This window comes from Carassius gibelio, chromosome B12 (genome assembly GCF_023724105.1).
Source record: "Carassius gibelio isolate Cgi1373 ecotype wild population from Czech Republic chromosome B12, carGib1.2-hapl.c, whole genome shotgun sequence".
In the NCBI taxonomy this organism is placed as follows: domain Eukaryota; kingdom Metazoa; phylum Chordata; class Actinopteri; order Cypriniformes; family Cyprinidae; genus Carassius; species Carassius gibelio.
Window position 1 is genome coordinate 20,381,813 of NC_068407.1, and position 22,633 is coordinate 20,404,445.

The window sequence follows — 22,633 nt, forward strand, 5'->3', positions numbered from 1 at the left end:
ATTTCTGGATATTTAAGTGAGGTAAAATGCAAGGGGGGAAAGAAAAAGAAAGAAAGAAAGAACGTGTGATTCATAAAGAGGTTGTCCTCATTTGACACCTAACCTGAACGTTTTTTCCCCCTTTTTTTCTCCCCATTCTCTGGAACAATATGTGAGAACAAGGAATTAAACAGTTAAAGTTAACAACAAGGCACTGTTAAAGTTAATCTCTGGTCACAGGGGTAAAACAAGGTGAAGCGTCTCATGAGCAGCTCAGTGTTAAAAAACACTTAGTAGCTTGTGTTATATATATAAGTATATATAAGATATTTTAGAATTAAAATAGAAAAAAAAATAGATTATAAACTGAAAGAAAAAACAACAACAACCAAACAATAAAAAATACAATGTTTTAAATTATTTAGTTAATCTTTCATTTGTTTTCAGTCTTATTTTGTGTTATATATTTATTGTTTAAGGCATGACTCACTAGTGCACTGTGAATGAAACGTCCTTTGTTCGGTCCACATTTTTGGCAGGACTAAAGAGAGTCTTGTAGCCCTTAGTTAATCAGCATTAGTGTTTTTGCATTAATAGGTTTTGAGTTTTACTCGCAGGCTGTGGTTTTATGGAAAGCTCCATGTGTTCTACATAAGATAAACCCTAATTTTAATGCAAATTACATGTATTAATTGAACGCATATCATTTAATTTACAATTTCATCAACATGTGCTTTAACTCCAGTAGTGTATGATTGCTGAAAAATAAATATCTCTTTATTGAACAAGGAGAAAGGGGATTTTGTGGGAAATCATAAAAGTATTTATAAATGTAATATCTATACAAATGCAACTAAAATAGTAAAAATATTTGAATTGAAAATATTTTGTTTATTTTTTTATGTAAAATAGTGCAGTTTATATTTATTATCTTATGGACTGTCACTAATATATATTTAATTTAAAGATAAAGACATAAAAAATGGCAAAACGAAAAAACTTATATAAATATATATATTAAATATTAGATCAAATTATGGCAATCAGCTGGATGCGCGCTCGCGTCTTCGTGCACAACTTTAGTGTTTTAAAAGAGAATCAAATGCGTCTTTAGTGCATCTTTAGTTGTGTTGTACTACACTTATGTTTTTACTTACTTACTGTATGTTAAAGTATACCGACAGCATTATCGATGGATCTGTTTTTCCCTCTTTGTTATGTATAGGCTGTTTACTCGCACACTTAACTAGACTACTCCTTATATATTGGAATTGGCGATTAAAGAAAGTATAACCTAGTGGATTTGACTTTGCATTTGTGTGACAGGATTAGATTTTATACCATATATCTGATCCGTAATTAGGAATTTTACGATAAACGTAAAAGCTGTGACATTTTTTCTTACCTTGCACATTTTGTCCTGGAATGCCTTTATATTGCTCTGGTTTGATGGAGATGTTATCTGTGATTGGTTAAACGGGTGTATATTACTTAAACATTGATATTTGAAAACTGACGTTCTTGCTTTAAGGTTTTTATGTGGTATACGCTGAAGGATCGCGTGCGCGCAATTCCCACACGCGCGCAATTCGCGAGCGCGCATCACGTGGATAAAGGGTTAAAGCAGCAGCCTAGAGCACTTTCAAAGAGAGGCAGGTGTCCTAGTACCAACCCAAATCTGGACCAGATGTTTTTAATCCTCTCTCTAGAACTACAGAGTAATTCATAACTGTCATAGCGCGTAAGGCGAGTTTTGTGGTTAGGAGAATAGCCTTTGTTGCTCAAGAAGTCAAAACTATTAAATAGTATAAATACAGAGATCTAAACTCACTTTTCACTCACAGTATTCTGAAACACTGGGAGAATTTTTTTTTTAAATTATTATTCTTGTCTCCTGCTGCTTGGAAGCTCGAGGCGCTCAATTCTGGCTCAGCTGTTTCAATAAAATTAGGTTAGTTACTCCTCAAAATAAGTCCTCATTTCTGCCCTCCAACATGTGGTGGATGCTGTTTCCTCGCTGGATCTGGTTCGTCTCGGGACAGATTTTGCTGCTATTTGTGGACAGGCAATGCGCGAAAGGCATGACTTTGCAAAGAGTTGCGTATTCCCACGCAGGGATCTGTCCAAACGACATGAACCCAAACTTGTGGGTTGATGCAATGAGCACCTGCACGAGAGAATGTGAATCTGATCAGGTTTGCCTTTTCATTTCATTGAAATTAGTTGTATATACTTATATGTCATGTATATGTACAGTCATTACTTTATACAGCATGAATGAATGAATGCCATGAATGTGCATGCATATATATATATATATATATATATATATATATATATATATATATATATATATATATATATATATATATATATATATATATATATTTATTTATTTAACCATTTATTGTTATGATTATCATGAGAATTAAAATGAAATGCTTGTCCCTTTCATTTATTTTTATATGTTTATATATTATTTTATGTATCTATATACTTGTATGCATGCATGTCCATTTCCTTTATATATATATACACACACACATGACATTTTATATGTATTAATTACATATACAGTGTGTGTGTGTATAAACTGCATGCATGTCAATTTTATTTGTATAAACATATATACATTTTTTATATTTTTATTTACTTTATACAGCATGCATGTGGATATATATATAATAGCAAATTATTGTTATGTATAGTTCTTTTCAGAAGTGTAATTATGAATATCAAGAGGATAAAAATGAAATGCATGTCCATTTAATTTATTTATATATGTATATATAATATTTTATGTATGTATTATTTATATGCATGCATGTCGATTTCCTTTATACATACTGTATATATATGCTATGTATAGTTATTTTCATTTGTGTAATCATGATTATCAAGAGAATACAAATTAAATACCATGCATAATGATGCATTCTGTCTTTGCTTTGTTTAGGAATGTGAAACGTTCGAAAAGTGCTGTGCCAATGTTTGCGGCAATCGCAGCTGTGTGGCGGCTCGCTACATCGACGCTACAGGCAAGAAAGGGCCCATGGGCATGCCAAAGGAGGCGTCCTGTGACAAGTTCATGTGCACTCAGCAGGGCTCCGAGTGTGAAATCTGGGACGGCCAGCCTATGTGCAAGTGCCGCGACCGCTGCGAGAGAGAGCCCCACTTCACCTGTGCCTCAGATGGGATGACCTACTACAACAAGTGCTACATGGACGCGGAAGCGTGCTCCAAAGGCATCTCCTTATCAGTGGTGACGTGCCGCTTCCATCTCACCTGGCCCAACACTAGTCCTCTCCCGGCAGGCACCACCGCATTGCCCACCACCACGCTGCAGCGCACCACTCCTGTAGATGTGCACGCTCCCGTCCTGGCGAACAGCCCATCGCAGCAGTCTGTGTTCGTCGGCGACACGGCCAGCTTTCTTTGTGAAGTCGCTGGCCGGCCCAAGCCAGAGATCACCTGGGAGAAGCAGATGGACGGCCAAGGAAAAGTAGTCTTGAAACCCAATCACGTGCATGGGAACGTTGTGGTCACCAACATCGGCCAACTGGTGGTCTACAACGCTCAACTGCAAGATGCAGGCATCTATACATGCATAGCCACGAATGCGGGCGGATCCCTCCAAGCGCATTTCCCACTATCCGTAGTTGAGCGAGAGCCAGTCACGAAGTCGAACTCCACTCGTTTCCCGGCAGAGGAATGCTTTAAGGTGCCTGATGGCGAAGACTGTGGGGAGGAAAAGCTGAGTTGGTTTTACGACCCCCAGAGGAACAACTGCTTCACCTTCACCTACAGCAACTGCAGCAAAAACCGCAACCACTTCGACGCTTACGACACCTGCATGTCGTCCTGTAGGGACGAACTCGCCGCTCCTTGTAACCTCCCCATCTACCAGGGACCATGCAAGGCATACGAACCTCGCTGGGCTTACAGCGGATCCCAGCGCCAATGCCAACCATTTGTATACGGCGGCTGCAAAGGCAACGAGAACAACTTCAAAACCAAAGACGCGTGTTTGGATGCCTGCCCGTTCCCAAGGAACCATCACTGCAAGCCGTGCAAGCCGCGGCACAAGATGGTGACCAGCTTCTGCAAAAGCGATTTCGTGATTCTGGGACGTATGACGGAGCTGACCGAGGACCAGGACTCGGGCCACGCTCTGATCACCGTGGAGGAGATTCTGAAGGATGAGAAAATGGGGCTGAAGTTCTTTGGAAACGAGCCCTTGGAGGTGACGCTGCAGAACATGGACTGGGCCTGTCCGTGTCCAAACGTCACCGCCTCCGACGGTCAGATCATCATCATGGGGGACGTCGACAACGGCATGGCCGTCCTGCAGCCAGACAGCTTCATCGTCCTTTCCAGCGTCCGTCGCGTCCGTAAGCTCCGTGAGGTCATCAATAAAAACACCTGTGACATTTTGAAAGAGTTCATCCAATAGGACTTTTTCCAGATGTCTGACGTCACATAAAGTAACGATTAAATCGTTGTTCTGGGGTTCTGAGAATCTGTCTTTTATGTACAGCTTTTGTACCCAGACTGTTTGCTTTGACAAGGTTAGATATGTTTCTACAACTTGAATAGAAATGCTCACATCAACTTGGAAGGTTTTTATAAGAGTTGCCCTTACAAACCCATCTGCCCACCCAAAAATCCCACAAATGCTGTGTCATCTGATGATTTTGATAAATTAAAGTTTTTGTTTTTTTCTCTCTGTGCCTGGTTGACAGAGGATTTGTTGTTGTTCCTAGTAATTAATTGACTGTTGTATTATAGAATTAGATTTGCTTAATGTGCTTAGATAAGTTGTATATTATTGAATATAAGATCAATTTCAGCAGGAGAAATAATCCGTCTTTAAGGCTCACTTGTGTATAGAACTGAGTGTATATGATTTAGCACAGACTGCATTTATTTGAAGCTATTTATTTTAATTTTTTTTAACCAAAAAGCTGACTGTCATTTCTTACAAGCACTTATGTATTTCTACAATTGTCTTTTTATTATCTTTCTAGTCGTCTGTCATGATTTGCATTGTGAAGTGACACCAAAATAAACCTTTGGAACTCTAAGTATAATTCTTCTTTCTCAAGTGCACAACATCAATTACAAAAACATTTTCTTAGCCAAATCTGCCTTCATAAAACAAGCAGTATTTAATCATTTGAGAAACTACTTTATCTTGTCCAAACAGATAAGTTGTTTTAGTAAGGCAAGACACTTCAAATTAATTGCACAAAAATTAGCAAAAAAAATAATACACGGTTGATTGATTGCAATAATTCATTTTTTTTTTTCTGTGTTACAAATTTTCCTGAAATATTACATATGCAATCTAAATAAAGATGCACCAAGTTTCATAAATTTCCAGAAAATGTATCTGAACATTTAATAAAGTCATAGTTCAAAAAATGTATTTCATTTTGTTTACATGTTAAAGAAATAATTTGGATTACTCTTTTTATCACTCCATACATAAATAAATGAAAATACTGCCAGTAGTCAGAAAAAGAAAAACATATTTTCACCATGTTTTCAGGAATTAAATGCTAACTACAGTATACAACAAGTGAATGAAATATATATAAAAAAATCTGTAAAAACCTTCAGAATATAGACAGAATATACATTTTAGTGCATGCAAGTGCTGCTAAAGTGGAGAAAAAAAATCTAAACTGAAAACTTGTTTAAAGATTGCAATTTAATTCGACTGATGCAACTAGATGAAGTGCAATCAAACAAACACTAGGGAAAGCCAAACGGACCAAAATGTCAAAACTGACAAATGCTTAAAAATACAATGCATGTGCCTGTAAAGTTTTGCCTTAAAGCATCGCATTTGAGATGTTGTAGATGTTGGCCTCCAGCATGGACGGGGCCCCTCGGCTCATTCCAGCCCAGACGCAGGGCCATGCTGAGATTCGGGGGGAGCTAGAAGATGAAGAACTGTTTGGATATCAGCTTTGACCATTTGGGACTTCCTCTAATGTCCTAACAGATGGTTTCCTTATAGTTTTTCAGGGTGGGCTTCAAAAGACGCCTGACGCAGGTGGTGGAAAGCAAACCCGTGACCTTAAAAGCAGGGAGTGGCAGAATAGAAAAATATCAAAAACGATTTTTTTAGCTGCCAGGCGTTCAGTAGACCGATCAAGGGGGCCGATGGGAAAGAATGCGTCCAGTTCGATGTCATTCAGAATTACAGCTCATGAGTAAAATCTGAGTATTTGATGACAGTTTTTAACAACTTTATGTTAGAAGAGAGAGACTGGGATGTGTCCTGGGATGCCCTGAAGTTTTCTAGGTATAGTAATAACTTGCAATGAAGCAGGGAATACCTTCTCTCACCCAAAGTAAACATGTTGGCTTCCCTTAGTACTCTGAATGTTCCTGTTGTAAATATGGCAGCGTAGAAACGGTTCATTGTAGCTGCAAATCCTCCTGGCATCTTAAAAGAAAATTTACGGCGCTATGGGTGCCGTTCCAATTCAGATTAATGGGAACCTCACGCATGTCTCTGATCTGCCAAGTGTGTGCTGAGTTATGTAAACCTTGTTCAATGAATTTCACCTGGTGGTTCCTGTTCCCTGGTTTCTGCTTTTTCAATCTTCTTCAAACTCGATGGACCCACAGCATCGTGTCCCCGTTTAACACCGAATCATAAAGCAGATGTTTGCCAAGGTATTATATGCATATATATTACAATCTTAATGAATATTACACTCAGCAAACATCGCTTTGCTAGTTAAAAGTTGCCTAATTGGTTGATGATTATAGGGAACAGTACTGGTTTCAATGAAAGTCAAATTTGGAGCCATAATTACTATTCAAATAACGTTGTTTACACACTGGGATATTATCCAAAAATGTTACCTCAAATAACACTGTGGAGTCTATTCAGAAACACAATGTTTAATTGTATGCATATATTTACATGTTTGGCATTAGAAATGTTTGGCCAGAGAACAAAAAACGACACAACTGCCAGACTGTGTGAGGTTTGATTTGCACAGCATGTGTTTGTGCTTTGATTTTTTAGATCAAAAAGGTGTTAGGCTTTATTTAGGTATAGCATTATTATAATTTTTATGCATGTCAGTGTATTTTTTTTCCACACATTTTTTTTTTGAGACTCAATTGTAATTGCTGAAAAACTATACATTCAAAGCAACCAAAGAGTTTTCTTTTTAAAGTCTCACATATAAAATTCTATTGATTTTTTTAATAAATGAAATGTCTCGTTTACGTATGGTAAATCTTGTTCCCTGAAAGGAAGGAACAGAGACGTCACGTCGGTGAACAACAAAATTGGGATATCGCTTCGATAGACCAATCTACTTTGAGTGTAAACTAAACGAGCCAATGCACATTGGCATGTAATTATTGCATCCAGCTGCCGCTGATCACAGCGTGAGTATAATAAGGCAGCTAGGTGGAATGCATACCAGGTTTTCGCTTTGGAGCCGAGCCGGAGACCTGGAGGCTCAGTGGTGGTACAGCAAACGTGGCGATGGGACATGACGTCTCCGTTCCCTCCTTCAGGGAATGAGGGTTACCATACGTAACCAAGGTGTTCCCTTTCAGTCGGTCACTCTCGACGTGACATTGGTCACCGGAGAAATTGGTTATCCCTACCAAAGCGCCATGGAGCTGCCCCTTCCAGTGCCCCTTCCAGTGCCCTGTGCGAGGTGCCTGCACCAATATTAGGTGTAGGCCGGGGTTCGGAACAGGTAGTTCCACTCACCCACTGGGTGAGATTGGATAAAACTGGGAAAACGTGCCCGTTCCGCTCTAAACATGGACGCTGTGGAAGCCCTATCCTTCTCAAAGGAGTTTTAGGGGTCAAATTTTGAGGTGATTAAAACCCTCTTGGGAGGGCAGAAGTCTGCCGGGGAAACACGAGCTCTAAGGCTATACCTTGGACTATATGCATACGAGTACTGCTTAGGTCTAAATATGGAACCCAGCCTTCCATGGTTCTCAAGGATTCATCATGTAGGCTTGGCGCTGGACATTCCGCCGCGTTCAGCTGCCCCAGGTGATGGAGGATCTCAACAGGGTCTACCTGACACGGACACTCTGGAGCAGTTTCAGCAAGCCGACACTAACTGGGGAATCTCAGTTCCACTATCCTCCAGGGGCAGCACTTGCAGGTTCACCACTTGGTCTTTGAAGGGTGCAGTGGGAACCTTGGGCACGTAGCCGGGCCGGGGCCTCAGGATTACCTGGGAGTCAGCCTGCCAAAACTATAGGCATGAATCGTCGACTGACTGGAGGCCAGTGCAAACAGGGACAGAGTTTTCAATTAAAGAAACTTTAACTCAACTAAATGCAAAGGCTCAAATGGGCCCTGCTGTATTGATTTTAGCACTAGAGTCAGGTCCCAAGAGGGTGTAGAGGGGGGCTAGGAAGGATTTAACATCCTGGCCCCTCTAAGAAACCTGATGATGAGGTCATGTTTACCTAACAACTTCACATTCATGGGGTCATGGTACGTAGCAATAGCGGCAACCTGGACTTTGAGGGTGGAGGGAGACAGTTTTTCGCTCCAGCCCTTGCTGCAGAAAGGAAGACAGCAATCGGGCATCTTCAGGGGGTCTTTTCTGCGAGAAGCAGACCACCTTGTCGGTTGATGTACGCCACGATCGCTGTGTTGTCTGTTCGGACCAGCACGTGCTTGCCTCATAAGTGACCTTTGTGAAGCTTCAAGGCATTGGTGGAGACAATGGAGAGACAAGGACAGCCCGAAAGGGCAGGACCTTGTACTGATATGCCTGTCCTTCGAACGCAAACTGCAGGAAAGGTCTGTGGCACAGAAGGATCGACACATGAAAGCATGCGTCCTTCAGCTCGATTGCTGCAAACCAATTTTGGGGACAGATGCACCCGAAGATGCGTTTCTGCGTCCACATCTTGAACGGTAGCCGATGAAGGGCCCTATTCAAAATTCGCAGATACAAGATAAGTCGTAACCCAGCTGCCTGCTGGGCAGAGGGTTGGACCGCCTCAGTTTGCTCCAGTGCAGATGAGGACTGCTGGGCCAGGTTCTTGACTGCGTCGCCGAAGAGGCCGGTCTGGGACACAGGTCAATATCTACAAAAGCAGTCCAAAACAAGAAACATGACAAACACTAGGGAACATGAAAAGCAGGGTGACATAAACCAAGGACTCCATGAAACTGACAGAAACAAACAGGGTATATATGGACAGGTGAAAACGATGGGAACAGCTGAGTGCAATTAACAGGTGTGCAATTAACAGTGATGAATCAGACAAAGGCTTGTGGGAAATGTAGCACCTGCAGTGGGGTGACTATATGGGGAAGTGAGACCACTAGTGGACACCCAGGGATACACAGACCAGACACTGTGACACCTTCGATGCACCTGCTGACTTTTTATACCCACGCTGTGATCAGCGGCAGCTGGATGCAATAATTGTATGCCAATGTGCATTGGCTCGTTTAGTTTACACTCGAAGTAGATTGGTCTATCAAAGCGATATCCTAATTTCGTTGGTCACTATCGACGTCACTGAAAGGGAACCCTTTATTAAACCATCAGACAAAACACTTAAACAATATATTTAAAATAAATGCATATGTGCTTTGCATCATATTTGATGCATATGTCTTTTATGGTTCATAGTCTGTCATAGTGAAAATATGGAGGGAAAAAACAGCTCAGTTTTATTCAGAGACTCAAACTGAACAAAAATATGTAATTGGATACAGATGCTGATATTTATACGAACTTCTGATTCTTGTGATGTAAATCAATGAGATCTTTATAACAGTACAACAGATACATACATAATATGATATGTCAGTCGTCACTCTCAAAATGTTATTTAAATGATCATAACAAATAATTAAATGCAATTCACTGATGATCGAGAGCTGAACAAACAAACATTCCTCAATAGATTTGAGATGTTTTGAGGATTGGGAGTGTCATTCCTCCTGAAGGAGGACGTTTGTACAATCATACTAAAAGACATTTCATGCTAAAAAAAAAAAAAAAAAAAAAAAAAAAAAAGTCTAAACTATAAAGCAGATGTCAGGTTAGTACACGGAGGCAGAGGTACGTGAATTCAACACAGTCTTTATTTAAACAAGGGTTCGTGAGAGGGAACTAAGTGTAATCTTTGTGTGGGTTCTGTGGAGTTTGTGTCCGTAGAAGCCAGGTAAATTCGCTTCTGTGAAAGCCAGGTGAGTTCGTTACGTGTCAAGACGGCAAAGCCACACAATACGTGAATATCAATATGTGTCTCTTCTCTTTGCAGTGAGAGATCAATGGTCGAAGAATCACATGGGCACTCAGGAGATATCGAGGTACGTAGGAGAGTTCAGATCACGGATAGTGTCAAGAGCGTTCTGGAGACAGGAGAACAAAGACACACAGGTTAACTTCTCAAATGTAAGTATACATTACTGCTGGTGTTTCTGTGAAGACAAGGTGAGTTGGAGACAAGATCATGAGGTCGATTCCTGTTGGAGGCTTGACAGTGAACTGGGGTTTCCGGAGGTGTCTTATAGTGCAGGGGTAATGGAGATCAGGTGCTGGTGATTAGAATTCGGGAGAGTGTGAGCGCTGGTGATTGGCTGGGACTGGGTCTGCCTGATCCCTGACACTACCCCCCCTCCAGGGTCCGTGCCAGCGGGCCTTAATCTCCGGCATCGTGGGGGTCTGCCTCGAGGTCGTGGAGCTGGGTTTCTCAAGGAGACGTGAAAGGTAGGATGGATGCGGTACTGGGCAGGAAGCTGGAGTCAATAGGTGACCGGGTTGATTTGCTGCTCTATGGGGAATGATCCGATGTATTTTGGGCTTATTTTGGGTTTTTGGCATGGCTGTTGTTATCTGATGTCTCGGGTGAAGAGCCATACCAACTGGCCGGGTTGGTAGACAGGGTTCTCCTTATGGTGGGTGTCTGCAAAACCTTGCTGGCGATTGACCGCTTGTTGAAGGTGATGGTGGGCTTGGTTCCACACCCGCTCGCAGTCGCGGAATAAGTAATTTATGGCCAGAACGTTCTAAGGTTCTCCTGACCAGGGGAATACATTGGAATGGGGTGAGATTGGTTGATGTTTGTCTGAGGGAGTTTTGAGCATATTCGGCCCAAACTAAATACCTGCTCCATAAGGTCTTGTTCCTGTGGCAGAAGGTCCTAAGAAAACGGCTGATGTCCTGGATTTTTCTTTCAGTTTGTCCATTGGCTTGAGGATGGTATCCGGATGTTAGGCTGACGGTGATGTTGAGCATGGCAAGGAAAGACCTCCAGACCCTTGAGATAAGCTGAGGTTCCCTATCGGAAACAATGTCCTCGGGAACACCAAAGTTACGGAATACATGGTTGAATAATAATTGGGCAGTTTCAAAAGCTGTGGGGAGGATTTTTAATGGAATGAGCTTGCAGACCTTGTAGAATCTATCTATGTCTACCAGGATTCTTTGATCCCTGATGGTAGTATATGAGGAAATGGAAACGTGTTAAAAATAGTGCCCACTTGGCCTGGTGAGGGTTAAGTCTTTTAGCTTCTTTGAGATACTGTAGGTTCTTGTGATCCGTGAGTACAAGGAAAGGCAGCCGGGCTCCCTCTAACCAGTGCCTCCATTCCTCGAGGGCCAGCTTCACTGCTAGTAATTCCCAGTTGCCGATATCATAGTTCCTTTCCGCAGAGGATAATTTTCTAGAAAAGAACGCACAGGGCATTGGTTTCTGAGCTTGCTGAGGTTGATGGGATAAGATGGCTCCTACCCCCGTGGTATATGGCGAACTGTAACCGTAGCGTAGGATTTAGCCCTTCCCGGTACACCATCAGTAAGGCCTTCTCGTTCCATCCACTTGCTGCGGCCAGGGTTCTACATTCGAGCGAGTATTCCGACACAGATTTCTTTCCTTGACATAAATGTAGTAATCATTGGCTTACGGAGGAATAAAATTCTGGAATGATGAAGTGACTGCGGTTTCTTGGAACCAGAGTGCTTCTGCCCACCTCAGCACAGCCCCGGATAACTGCTGGATTACGCAAGATATTTTTGAACGATCCGTGGGATACTGATGTTCACGTTGTTCCAGTGCGAGAGAGCATTGTAACAGAAATCCATTGCAGTCCTCCTCCCTTCCTGAGAAGGGTGCTGGTCGAGTGATCGTGTTCGCGATGTACACCAGTGTGGAAGCGGGGTTTATGGAAGTGACTGGAAACCAAGTTTTAAAAACTTCTCATTTTCATTTTAAGCTGAAAATAACTCTAAATCTTTAAAATAAAAAAATTGTAAAACTATAAAGATATTTAAAAATTAGAGGGAAAAACTAAATCTTTAGCTAAAATGAAAGTGAAATCAGAAAATATAAAAATAAAAATCTAAAATATCAAGGAATCTACTGATTAATCGGCCCAGTAGATTATCTGAAAAATCGGTTATCGGCAAAAATCCATGCCGATAGTTTTTCTGGGTTGCTCCGTTGCTGGAGGAGCTGCTGAGAAGGGCCTGCTGTCATTATACAGTGCGAGGGCGCCCTCTAGAGGCGGAAACACTACCAGCACGTGCTGTTTGTTTTGACACGTGAGGCTGCATGGAGCTGTGGAACTTCGGATCCAGATTTAAAACATATGTATACAGTACATTAGCTACATGTTTAATAATATAATATAATATAATACAATATAATATAATATGGAGAAAGTGGAGAAAAGAGAGTAGTATGTTTACTGTTAAGACTGAGAGGAGGCAATCGATATATTAGTGCATTGGTATGTAGTTCACATTAACCCTTTGAGTTCCAACCATGATAAACTCAGGTCTGAGGTTAATAAATTCGGTGTTCGATTGATCATTTCAACATGATTTGTTATCATTAGTTAATGCAACTAACTCGAGTGATCAATGTATAATTAACAATGAAATGATATGTATATATATTTAAAAAGTACAGTACATTTTCCCTCTTGTAATAAAGTTAAGCACTGTTTTAGCTGGAGTGTTATGTTTGTTGTCATTCAAATCATTGTAAAAAAGATTGAAAATTAATCTGCCACCGCCCAATGTTGTAGTCAATGTTATTGGTAAAATCCACTATTGTTCAGCCTATAAAGATAATAAAATAACATGCCCGACAGCGAATACTGGCAGCTGTAGTTTGTTTATAAGTAACATACTCTGTGTAGCTACCAATCATTTAAATTGATTTAACTTTTCATTCATTCGCATTTGTTCCCCATCCTTTCGCCAAAACACAAATACAGTGTTGAAAAAAAAAAAAAAATCCTGTCTGGTGAAATAAAGGTTTAAAAAAATCTTGTGCGATTTCAGTCGGCCTACATCAAACCTGTTTTATTACATGATGAAAATGTGATGTTGTGATCTCATCAGTAGATGTCAGTGTCGTGTCAGTGATTAGTATTTCATTACAGTCTAAATTTGCTCTTTAACATGCAGCCTGTGCACTGGAACATTTTAAAGGTTTCATTCTTTCACTTCACATAGAATGATGTGATATGCAACTTGATATCTGTATATCTGTAAAATGAACATCGCAGATCTAAGATCAGCTGGCATTTATATTAGCCTTTAATATATTTGTCAGTTTAAACAATTAGGATTAATAATAATATTATTATTATTTATAAATATATATTATATATATAAAAAATCAATATAATGTAATATAAGAAATTGAATTTTAATAAATCTATATTTTTATCTTATTTATAATTATATTTAAACTTTTTAAGGCCTTAACATAATAGTGTCAATAAATAAACAAATATATATGAATCATTATATATTAAATTATATCTAATTTATAAATTATATCATGCTAAATAATGTAATAACAAGTTAATAAATATATAATTAAAAATAAATAAATATAATTACACTGAAACAAAAACAATTCATTGTTCTTTTTTTCAAAATTCTTTTTTTAAGGTAAGTGGTTGCAATCAATTTATTTTAGCTACATTTAAATAAACAAATGTTGCTGAAAGTTAGTCAGCTAAATTTGTTTATTTAAATGTAGCTAAAATAAATTCTTTTTTTTTTCAGTGTACATTAATTGTTCCCTGTATTATAAACTGCTCATGTAATGAGATTTAAGTCATATGCACACATAATGTTTTAACCTTTCATTTAGCGTGTCTCAGTGTGTTACATAATATAAGATTTGACACGGAAATCCCTCACTATGACCATCATAAATGTAGACACGCGCTCCTGCAATAACCTTTGCTCACATAAACAATCTGAACCACCATGTTAGCATGTAAATACTCGCAGATTTGAGCTGCAGTTCACCTGATGACCGATGGGTGGCGATACAGTGCCGTTCGGTTCGGACCACCTTCACAAACAATTTTCTCTAAGCAAAGAGTTACGCTGACGTCACCAAAACATTGCGGCATGTGAGAAGCCAGTTATTGCGTTTTATTTTTGGCCCAGTCAGGAATAGAGCGTCTCGGAGCAGGACCGTCATAATCCAGTGGGACCAGGTCTAGGGTTAATCCAGCCTACCTCACCAAGACTATCAAAAGCTCTCCGTATGCGACACTTCAGGGTGTCTCGTTAGATCTCAAGAGCTCTGTCTGCCTCCGTCTCGCGCTCCTCGACCTGAATTCATCCCTCTTCTCTCTTATATAAATCACTCATCAGGATTCGAGTCACACAAGCTGCTCCAAAATTCCACTGAACGTGTTACTCCAATTACGCAATCAGCTTTCAGATGCGCAGAAACAGAACGAGCACATGACCTCTCGGCCTGAACCTACATAACCAGTCATCTGATTCAGATTCTTTTGACGTATTTCCAGTGCAAAACAAGCTGAATAATTCTTCCGTAAACATCCAAACATGCAGAAAACAAATAAATAATAATAATTGAGTGGGATATTAAGAGAACAGTTCCTATAAATGAAGAATGGTTTAAAAACAGGATGCAAAAATGATTTACCCTTGGGTAATGAAAATATTTTGGGGTAAACTGTTTAAGATTTGTTTACGACACATAGCCTAAGTTAATTTTTTCCAAACCATTTTTTTTAAATGTGTCTTCCCCTTTGCTTTAAGAAGAAATCAAAGCTAATGTAGTGAGATATTTTTATTCAAACAAAAAGCAAAAGTGGGTTAAAAATAACTTTTCAACTATTCAAGATTAATTTCTTAATATCTTGCATTTTAAAATAAAGTATGAAACTTTTTTTCTTCTGGTTTTAAACTTAAATCAAAGCATGTTTAGTATGATTTCATGGTTAAAAAAATCTGAAAGTGATAATATAATATAATATAATAAAATATAATATAATTTAATATAATATAATATTAAAATGTAATACTTTATTCCAGATGAAAGCTGAAAAAAATCTTAATATATATGTGTATGTATATGTGTGTGTGTGTATATATATATATATATATATATATATATATATATATATATGTGTGTGTGTGTGTGTGTGTGTGTGTGTGTGTGTATTATATGATAAATGCAATAAAAAAATCCCCATTTTTAAGTGAGAAGTATGTTTTAATAATTTTAAAGGTTGGTTCTTTGAAAAATCTAAAACTCTTAAAAAATATAATATAATGTAATATAACAATTTATTCAGGATATTCTCAGAAAACAAATCTTATATATATCTATCTCTCTCTCTCTCTCTCTCTCTCTCTCTATATATATATATATATATATATATATATATATATATATATAGATAGATAGATAGATAGATACATATATTATACTTATAGAGATCGTGAAAAAAAAAAACGTCTCAGTTACATACGTAACCCTAGTTCCCTGATGGAGGGAACGGAGAAGTTATGTCAAATGACTTATGGGGTCTCACTTCAATCATCTCTGAGTTTAAGAGAAAATGCCAATGAAAATTGGCCTGTGGATTTTGCATACCCGAGCCACTCCCCATTCATACAGGTATAAATACAGGCGACAGGGGCATCCACTCTTCAGGTTTTACACCGAGGAGCCAAGAATGTGGCTCCTCCAAATTGACTCCAGATTAGCTGGACCGTCTGGGGATGGAGTCGTCATTCCCCAGGGAAAGTGAGCTGTTGTGAGAGCGCGTATGTGGCACAATTGAGCTCCCACAGAATGTGGACAGCACGGAGCAATTCAGGGGCTGAATAGGTGGTGACATATCGGCCTTTTCACATACTGACCTGAAGCCGGAACTGACTGAGGTGCTGAAGCACTAGGTCCCTGTGATCACACAACTCCTCTCGAGTTGAAAGTGGGGCCTTCGTAAAGACACAGGGTGACAGGGAGAGCCCAAAGTATAGGACTTTGTATTGCCATGCCTGACCCTTGAACACAAACATCAGAAATGGTCTGTGGCGAGGGAGGATCAAGACATGAATGTACACGTCCTCCAGGTCGATCACTGCAAATCATTCCTGGGCTTGAACACATTTGATAATGTGTTTCTGTGTCATCACCTTGAATGGGAGCTTGTGCAGGGCTTGATTCAAAACTCGCAGGTCCAAGATAGGTTGAAGGCCACTGCTTTTCTTGGGAACATTGAATTAAGGACTGTAAAACCCCTTCCTCATCTTGGCTGGTGGGACCGGCTCGATTGCATCCTTCGGCAACAGGAAAGCAATCTCCTTACACAAGACAGAGGCATCCTGGACTGCCACCGAAGTCTCGAGAACGGCATTGAACTTGGGAGGTCACCAGGCAAATTGAATCGCATAGCCGAGTCGATCTGTCCGAATGAGCCAACGGGATGGGTTGGGCAGCGCAAGCCACGCCCCCAAATTTCGTATGAGTGGCACCAAAGGGACAGTCGACCTGAAGTGGTGCAGCGATTTAGAGTCATGTTGGATGGCCCAGAAACCATCAGGTTCTGAGTCATCACAGCAAAACTCCCAGTGTTTCCAGAGGAACTGGCCAGAGATGTGTGGAGAGGCATTGCATCTCCGAACAGCGACCACTTGGCCACTGGCGATAGGGGGCGTCAACGGTGAGAATGAGGAAGCAGTGTGTCACTCACTGTCAACCCACGAGCAACGAATGAAGGCAACGAATGAATCATCCTCGAGCGCCGCTTCAGCATGTTGGATGCCCAGACACTGAAGACAATGGCCACATCCAGAAGGACACCTGTCATTTCGGCATCTTGAAAAAGATGCGAATCATCCGTGATTTGCTCTTTTAGGAAAAACTGCTCTTTCAGTTGAAGCGCACAGGTGAAACACTGCTGTGTGGATACCGCTGTACTGCGCCGGCACACCAACCAGGAACACCTCTTCACAAACACAAAAGATGACTGGCATTGTAGCGAATATATAACATTGACTACTCGTGACTCAAAAATCTGAAGAGGGTGCACCTGTTGCCTATTTATACATGTATGCACAGGGAGTGGCTCAGGTGTTGCAAAATCCACTAGCCAGTTTTAATTGGCGTTTTCTCTTAAACTCAGAGATGATTGTCCTCCCAAGTGAGACCCTATATGTCGTTCGACATAACTCGTAGTTACCGACAGATAGGGAACACAAGTTTATTTCAACATTTTCACCACAGTTTCTTTAATAAACACATCTTGTTGTAGCGATTAGATATTTGTACTGGGAAACAAGACCAAAACACTGATTTATTAAATACTGATCAAAAGTATTAAACAGCCACTGATTCTTCTGCTGGAATCCATCTTTATCGATCAGGATGCTTCACCTTCTGTAGCAGGTATTTATGTGAAGATAGAAACACTGACCCTTCCGGCTGTATGTGTGGATGAGCAGTAGCTATATTTGGAGCGATCATGCTGATACACGGATCTTCATTACCTCAGCATGTTCTGGACATGTTTCACTGTTTTGCAAGAGAGATCATGCATTTGCTCACAGCACTGACAGGCTGACCCAAAAACCACATATCATTTAGGAAAATAATCATCCTTTTACCAAAACTAATTAATTAAATGCTGCAATTAGGAATGATGGCTTATTTTTGTAAAAATATTTTATGGGTAATTGACATGATTCATTGTTTTCTGAGTATCTTGCGTGATATGCTGTACCAATATGTGGTGTGTACAGGCCTATGTAATGCAATTTTGTGACTCAGTAATTTTACGGTTAACTAAACCCCTGACACTCTCAACCTATTAAAACATCACCTCATAGAAAGCTTTAATTTATCCGCTTTGTTGTTTGCCATTTCAGAGTAATCTGTTCATTTTCAGTTTAGCTAATCCTGTTACGAACTGATTTCCCAGGTATATTCTCACAGCCTTGAGTCCATGAAATGCACGCAAATGTCTGCCAGAAGCATCCAGAGAGAGAAGACTAGACTTACAAGAGACGCTTTGAAGTCCAAATCACACCTGGTGTATCCCAGGTAATGCACTTAGGTTATCAAAATGTTGATGAAATGCTGAAATGTCCTGTTCCCTTACAGTCAGTCACTCTTGATGTCACGACTGACTGTGGGATCTAAACTAAAATGAGCCAATGCATCTTGGCATGAAATGATTGCATCAGTTGCTACTGATCGCAGCGAGAGTATAACTAGGCAGCAGATGCACATGCACTGAGCTAATGCATAAAGCAATGAACATGTCCTCTCTCTCAAGCGCAGGTCATATGAGAGTGAGATGTTCTTCTCTTTGCCAAGGAGGACACAGTCTGTTGATGGTAGTTCAGAGGCAATGCAAACACTGGCTTTGATTGTCTGATGGTCTGATCAGAGACAGTGTTTCACTCGCTGAGCTGAGATCTTCATGCAGGTAGCAGAGTAGTGCAGGGAACGCTGGTTTCACTCCAAACTTTATTTCAAAGGTAGACGATCAATAAAGCTTGTTTTCATCTCCATGTGCAGAATAAGCATTTGATAACTCAAGAACAGGGTCATTCTTATTCAGCACAATTTTCACAAAATATATGCTTGTGTTGAGCATATAATACAAAAAAGGGCATCTCTGACTTTCAGGAATATGCTGTGGTCAGACTCAAAGATTTTAATTGCATTAATTAACTTGATTTACACAATGGCAAGAAAATAAATAGGATGCCTGGTTAAGATTAGAGGAAAGAAAAAGATTACGTTAGTAACTTACATAACATCCACCTCTTAAAAAAAAAAGTAATTGTATTTGCACATTTTTTCTCATAATTGTGAAATATAAACTTGCAATTATGAGTTAAAAAGTTTTTTTTTTTTCACAAAGTTTAGAAATCTATACCAACAAAACTATTTTTACATTTGTAAATAAAATAAAAATATATATGCAATTTAAAAAAAATGCTATCCAGAGTTTTGACTTAATGTAACTTGCAATTTCTTAATTATTTATGAAATTTTATTGCAATTTCTGAGTAAAAAAATAAATAAAAATTCAGTAATCTTTTGTACTTTTTTGAAACAATATCTACGTCTTAATTGAGACAAAACAACTAAAGACACAAACATCACATAATTCATCATAACTATTATTTTTGTTGTTTGTGCACTTGTTTTTGCACCAAAATGATTCCAGGTTATAAGACATGCATGAATATTTATATTTAAAAAAACTGACAGTTTTAGAAAAGGTAACATATACCTAATCCAAGTGTTAATTTTAATATATATCCAGCAAGGTCATAGACAATAATTCTGCATTTCAACACATAATAGCTAATAGGCTGTTTTCGTGTCCTGTTCAAAGATGTAGATATAATTCCTGAAGCAAATTTGTTGGTTAACGCTGGTTATTTGTAGAGATCTGGCCTGTAAGATGCTGTCTCAGTCACACAGGCCACTGCTGCTGAATCCCAGCCAGGAAAATGTGCCTCAGTACATTGTGTACAATCCAGACTTCAGTCCTCGCTGAGACACAGATAGCATGCAAGTCAGCTGTAAATGTGCAGCGACGCCAGAGATAGATACTGCAGATAGAACTGCAATGAGAAAACACCCCAAACATTTCTGTCAGAACGACTTCAGATTTGCAGATCCGTACAGAAAGCCAGATGATTTACTACACTGAATATTTCACTTAATAACAGCCATAAATTATGATATGGTTATCATCAGTGAGCTTCAAGGGAATTTTCTCTGCATGAAAAATAGTGTGTTGAAACTTTACTGTAAATAAGGCAAGGAGAATTGAATCATACAGCACATTTCATACAGTGGTAATGTTTTTATTAAAAAAATTTTTTTTTTAAATAGGCTCATAAGGAATAATAATTAAAATGACAATAGAAAGTAAGAAACACGAAAAAGAAGAAAATAATAAATGAGCTAAAAAAAATGTTGCAAATGAATGCTGCAACTGTTAAAAGTCTCATATGGCATAAAAAGTCAAATATTCAGAATATTAATATGTATGTATATTATTTTTGATAAAATATGTTTTAAAATATATTCATGTAAATGTATGTTCAATTAATTTTCAGGCAACGATTTGTACATTTTTGAAAATATATAAGATAAATGTTTTTAAAAAGTATATATTTCAGTTCAAAAAAATAGAAAGAAAAAAAAATGAATATATATTATTGAGCTTCACTTTTTCCGGCAAATGTTTCAAGTTTTTTTTTTTTTTTTTTTTTTTTTTGCTGTGGTGGGTGACAAAAAATATGCACCACTTACATAAATTCTTTGCATTTTTTAAAAAGTAAATAAACCTTCAAATGTTTAGGAGTGACATCACTGAACTGTCATTGAAGGAGCAGCAGTCTCATTTTTCACACATGACAGGTCACTGCTGAACTATAGCCCAGACAAAGCCAGCAGCTCTTTGCCAACCGTACTGTACTTTTCATCAGGATAATTTTATGTACTGGGGCAAGATGATGTTCTGTTCGTCTGACAGCAGAGAACACGCAGCATGAGGATTAAAACACAATGGTGCACTGAGTGGTGGTATTTTCAGCATCATTCCTCCAGTCTTCAGTGTCACATGATCTTCAGAAATCAGAATAATATGATTATTTACTGCTCAAGAAACATTTCGGATTATTATCAATGTTGAAAACAGCTGTGCTGCTAAATATTTTTTTTTGTGGAAACTGTGATACATTTTGTTTTTCAGGATTCTTTGATGAATATAAAGTTCAAAAGAACAGCATTTATGTGAAATAATCTTTTGCACTGAAGGAAAAGATGTGGCACTGGAGACTGGAGTAATGATGCTAAAAATTCAGCTTTGATTAAAGGAATAAGTTGCATTTTTTACATATATTAACAGTTATTTGAAATTGTAATAATATTTGCCAATATTACTGATTTTACTGTATTTTTGAAAGTGTTGGTGTTTTTTTTTTTTTTTTTTGCTACACGTGTGTGTGTGTGTGTGTGTGTGTGTTTGTGTGCTAAATGCATTAAGGCTAACATTCACTCAGGGACGAGTGCAGCTGATATGGATGACTCACTCTCTCTCTCTCTCTCTCTCTCTCTCTCCTCTATTTCTGGAGTTTATCTCCAGGCTTTTAGTCCAACAGCCAAAAAAAGAGGGTGACGTGGTCTTAGTCCAACATTCTCAAAACGTCCTTGTTATGCTATTAGTACTTGATGAATGTTCTAAGAAAACATTTTGGAACCATAACATTCTAATTATGATAAGAAAACTGGACATTTTAACGTTCTTAGAATCTTCAAATAACATTGTAAATTGGTTGAAAATAAAGTTAGAAGAACAATGTAAGAAACACTATTATAATTTTTTAATATCCAGCAACTCGGAAAAGATGTTTATGTAAGTATTTATTTTATGCAAATACCTAGTGTTCACAAACACTTCCCAAAAACTCATGCTGATGTTCTTATTTCAGAGGAGAGAAGTCAGTGCAGAACATCATTCTAAAAAAAAAAAAAAAAAAAAAGTATATTTTTAACTCTTTCCCTGCCAGTGTTTTAGTTGATTTTCCCTAATATTTCATGGCCCCCAGAATATTTTGTTGTATGAATAACTGAACATGCAATACATCAGAATAAAGATCAGACCCTTTACTTAAAAATAAAAATAAAAACTTAATCTGCCTTATTCTAGCTATAAGCTTTGTTTATTTATCAACACTTGATTTTGATAGGTTTCATAATAAAAGCAAAATCTTTATCAAATACATCTAGATCTAGGGGTGGTGAAAGGGGGAGGTCAGGACGATTCTAAGAGGGAGAAACACGATTTCGACATGGGGATAAATATACTAAAAATGTTAAAATGTCAAGTTTTCTTGTTTAATGTTATATAAAGGTTACAAATAACGTTTCCTCGAATGTTCATATTATAAGAACCTTCTGAGAATGTTGATCTCAGAACATACAGTATGTCAAATGTTAATAAAGTATTCCACGACTATTACTTTAAAGAATGTTTTGTCCTAACATTAGCTTAAAAAACTTTTTTAAAAAAACCCTGTCTGTAGGATCATAAGGCTTTTATACAATGTTTTTTTTGCCACAGCTCAACACTTTTCCTTCCAAGATCCAAAAGTCTCTAAAGTTCAGGACCTGGTGGTCAGCAGCTGGCCGTCAGAAACAGCTGTCTTTTGTCTTTCATCTGAAATCTGAACCCCAGTGCAGTTCCCACAGCTTCAGATCTATTAGTAAGTTTCAGTTCAGCTGATGACAGAAAGAGTGAGTCAGCCTGCAGGGAGGGAGATTTTTCTAATCTGATTTTTGGGACTGATTTTGCAATTGA

At 38.6% G+C, this 22,633-nt stretch overlaps 1 protein-coding gene and 1 long non-coding RNA gene across 2 annotated transcripts; one reads left to right on the top strand and one right to left on the bottom strand.

Moving 5' to 3' along the window:
* Positions 1-1,627: 1,627 nt before the first annotated feature.
* Positions 1,628-5,060, top strand: wfikkn2b (WAP, follistatin/kazal, immunoglobulin, kunitz and netrin domain containing 2b). The gene is made up of 2 exons (XM_052571440.1): positions 1,628-2,174; positions 2,936-5,060. Exons 1-2 carry the CDS (start codon positions 1,974-1,976, stop codon positions 4,430-4,432), a joined length of 1,698 nt encoding a protein of 565 aa, XP_052427400.1. The 5' UTR covers positions 1,628-1,973; the 3' UTR covers positions 4,433-5,060.
* Positions 5,061-9,653: 4,593 nt separating this feature from the next.
* Positions 9,654-14,706, bottom strand: LOC127968885 (uncharacterized). The gene is made up of 2 exons (XR_008156155.1): positions 14,286-14,706; positions 9,654-10,363 (listed from the first exon to the last, which is right to left on the bottom strand). It is a non-coding gene; the product is annotated as an uncharacterized LOC127968885 (long non-coding RNA).
* Between the last annotated feature and the right edge of the window lie 7,927 nt (positions 14,707-22,633).

Excerpts from the sequence above, each read along its gene's own strand:
- wfikkn2b (XM_052571440.1), top strand. The coding sequence starts at position 1,974 with ATGTGGTGGATGCTGTTTCCTCGCTGGATCTGGTTCGTCTCGGGACAG. Across the intron at positions 2,175-2,935 it reads GAGAATGTGAATCTGATCAG|GAATGTGAAACGTTCGAAAA; the intron begins GTTTGCCTTTTC and ends TGCTTTGTTTAG.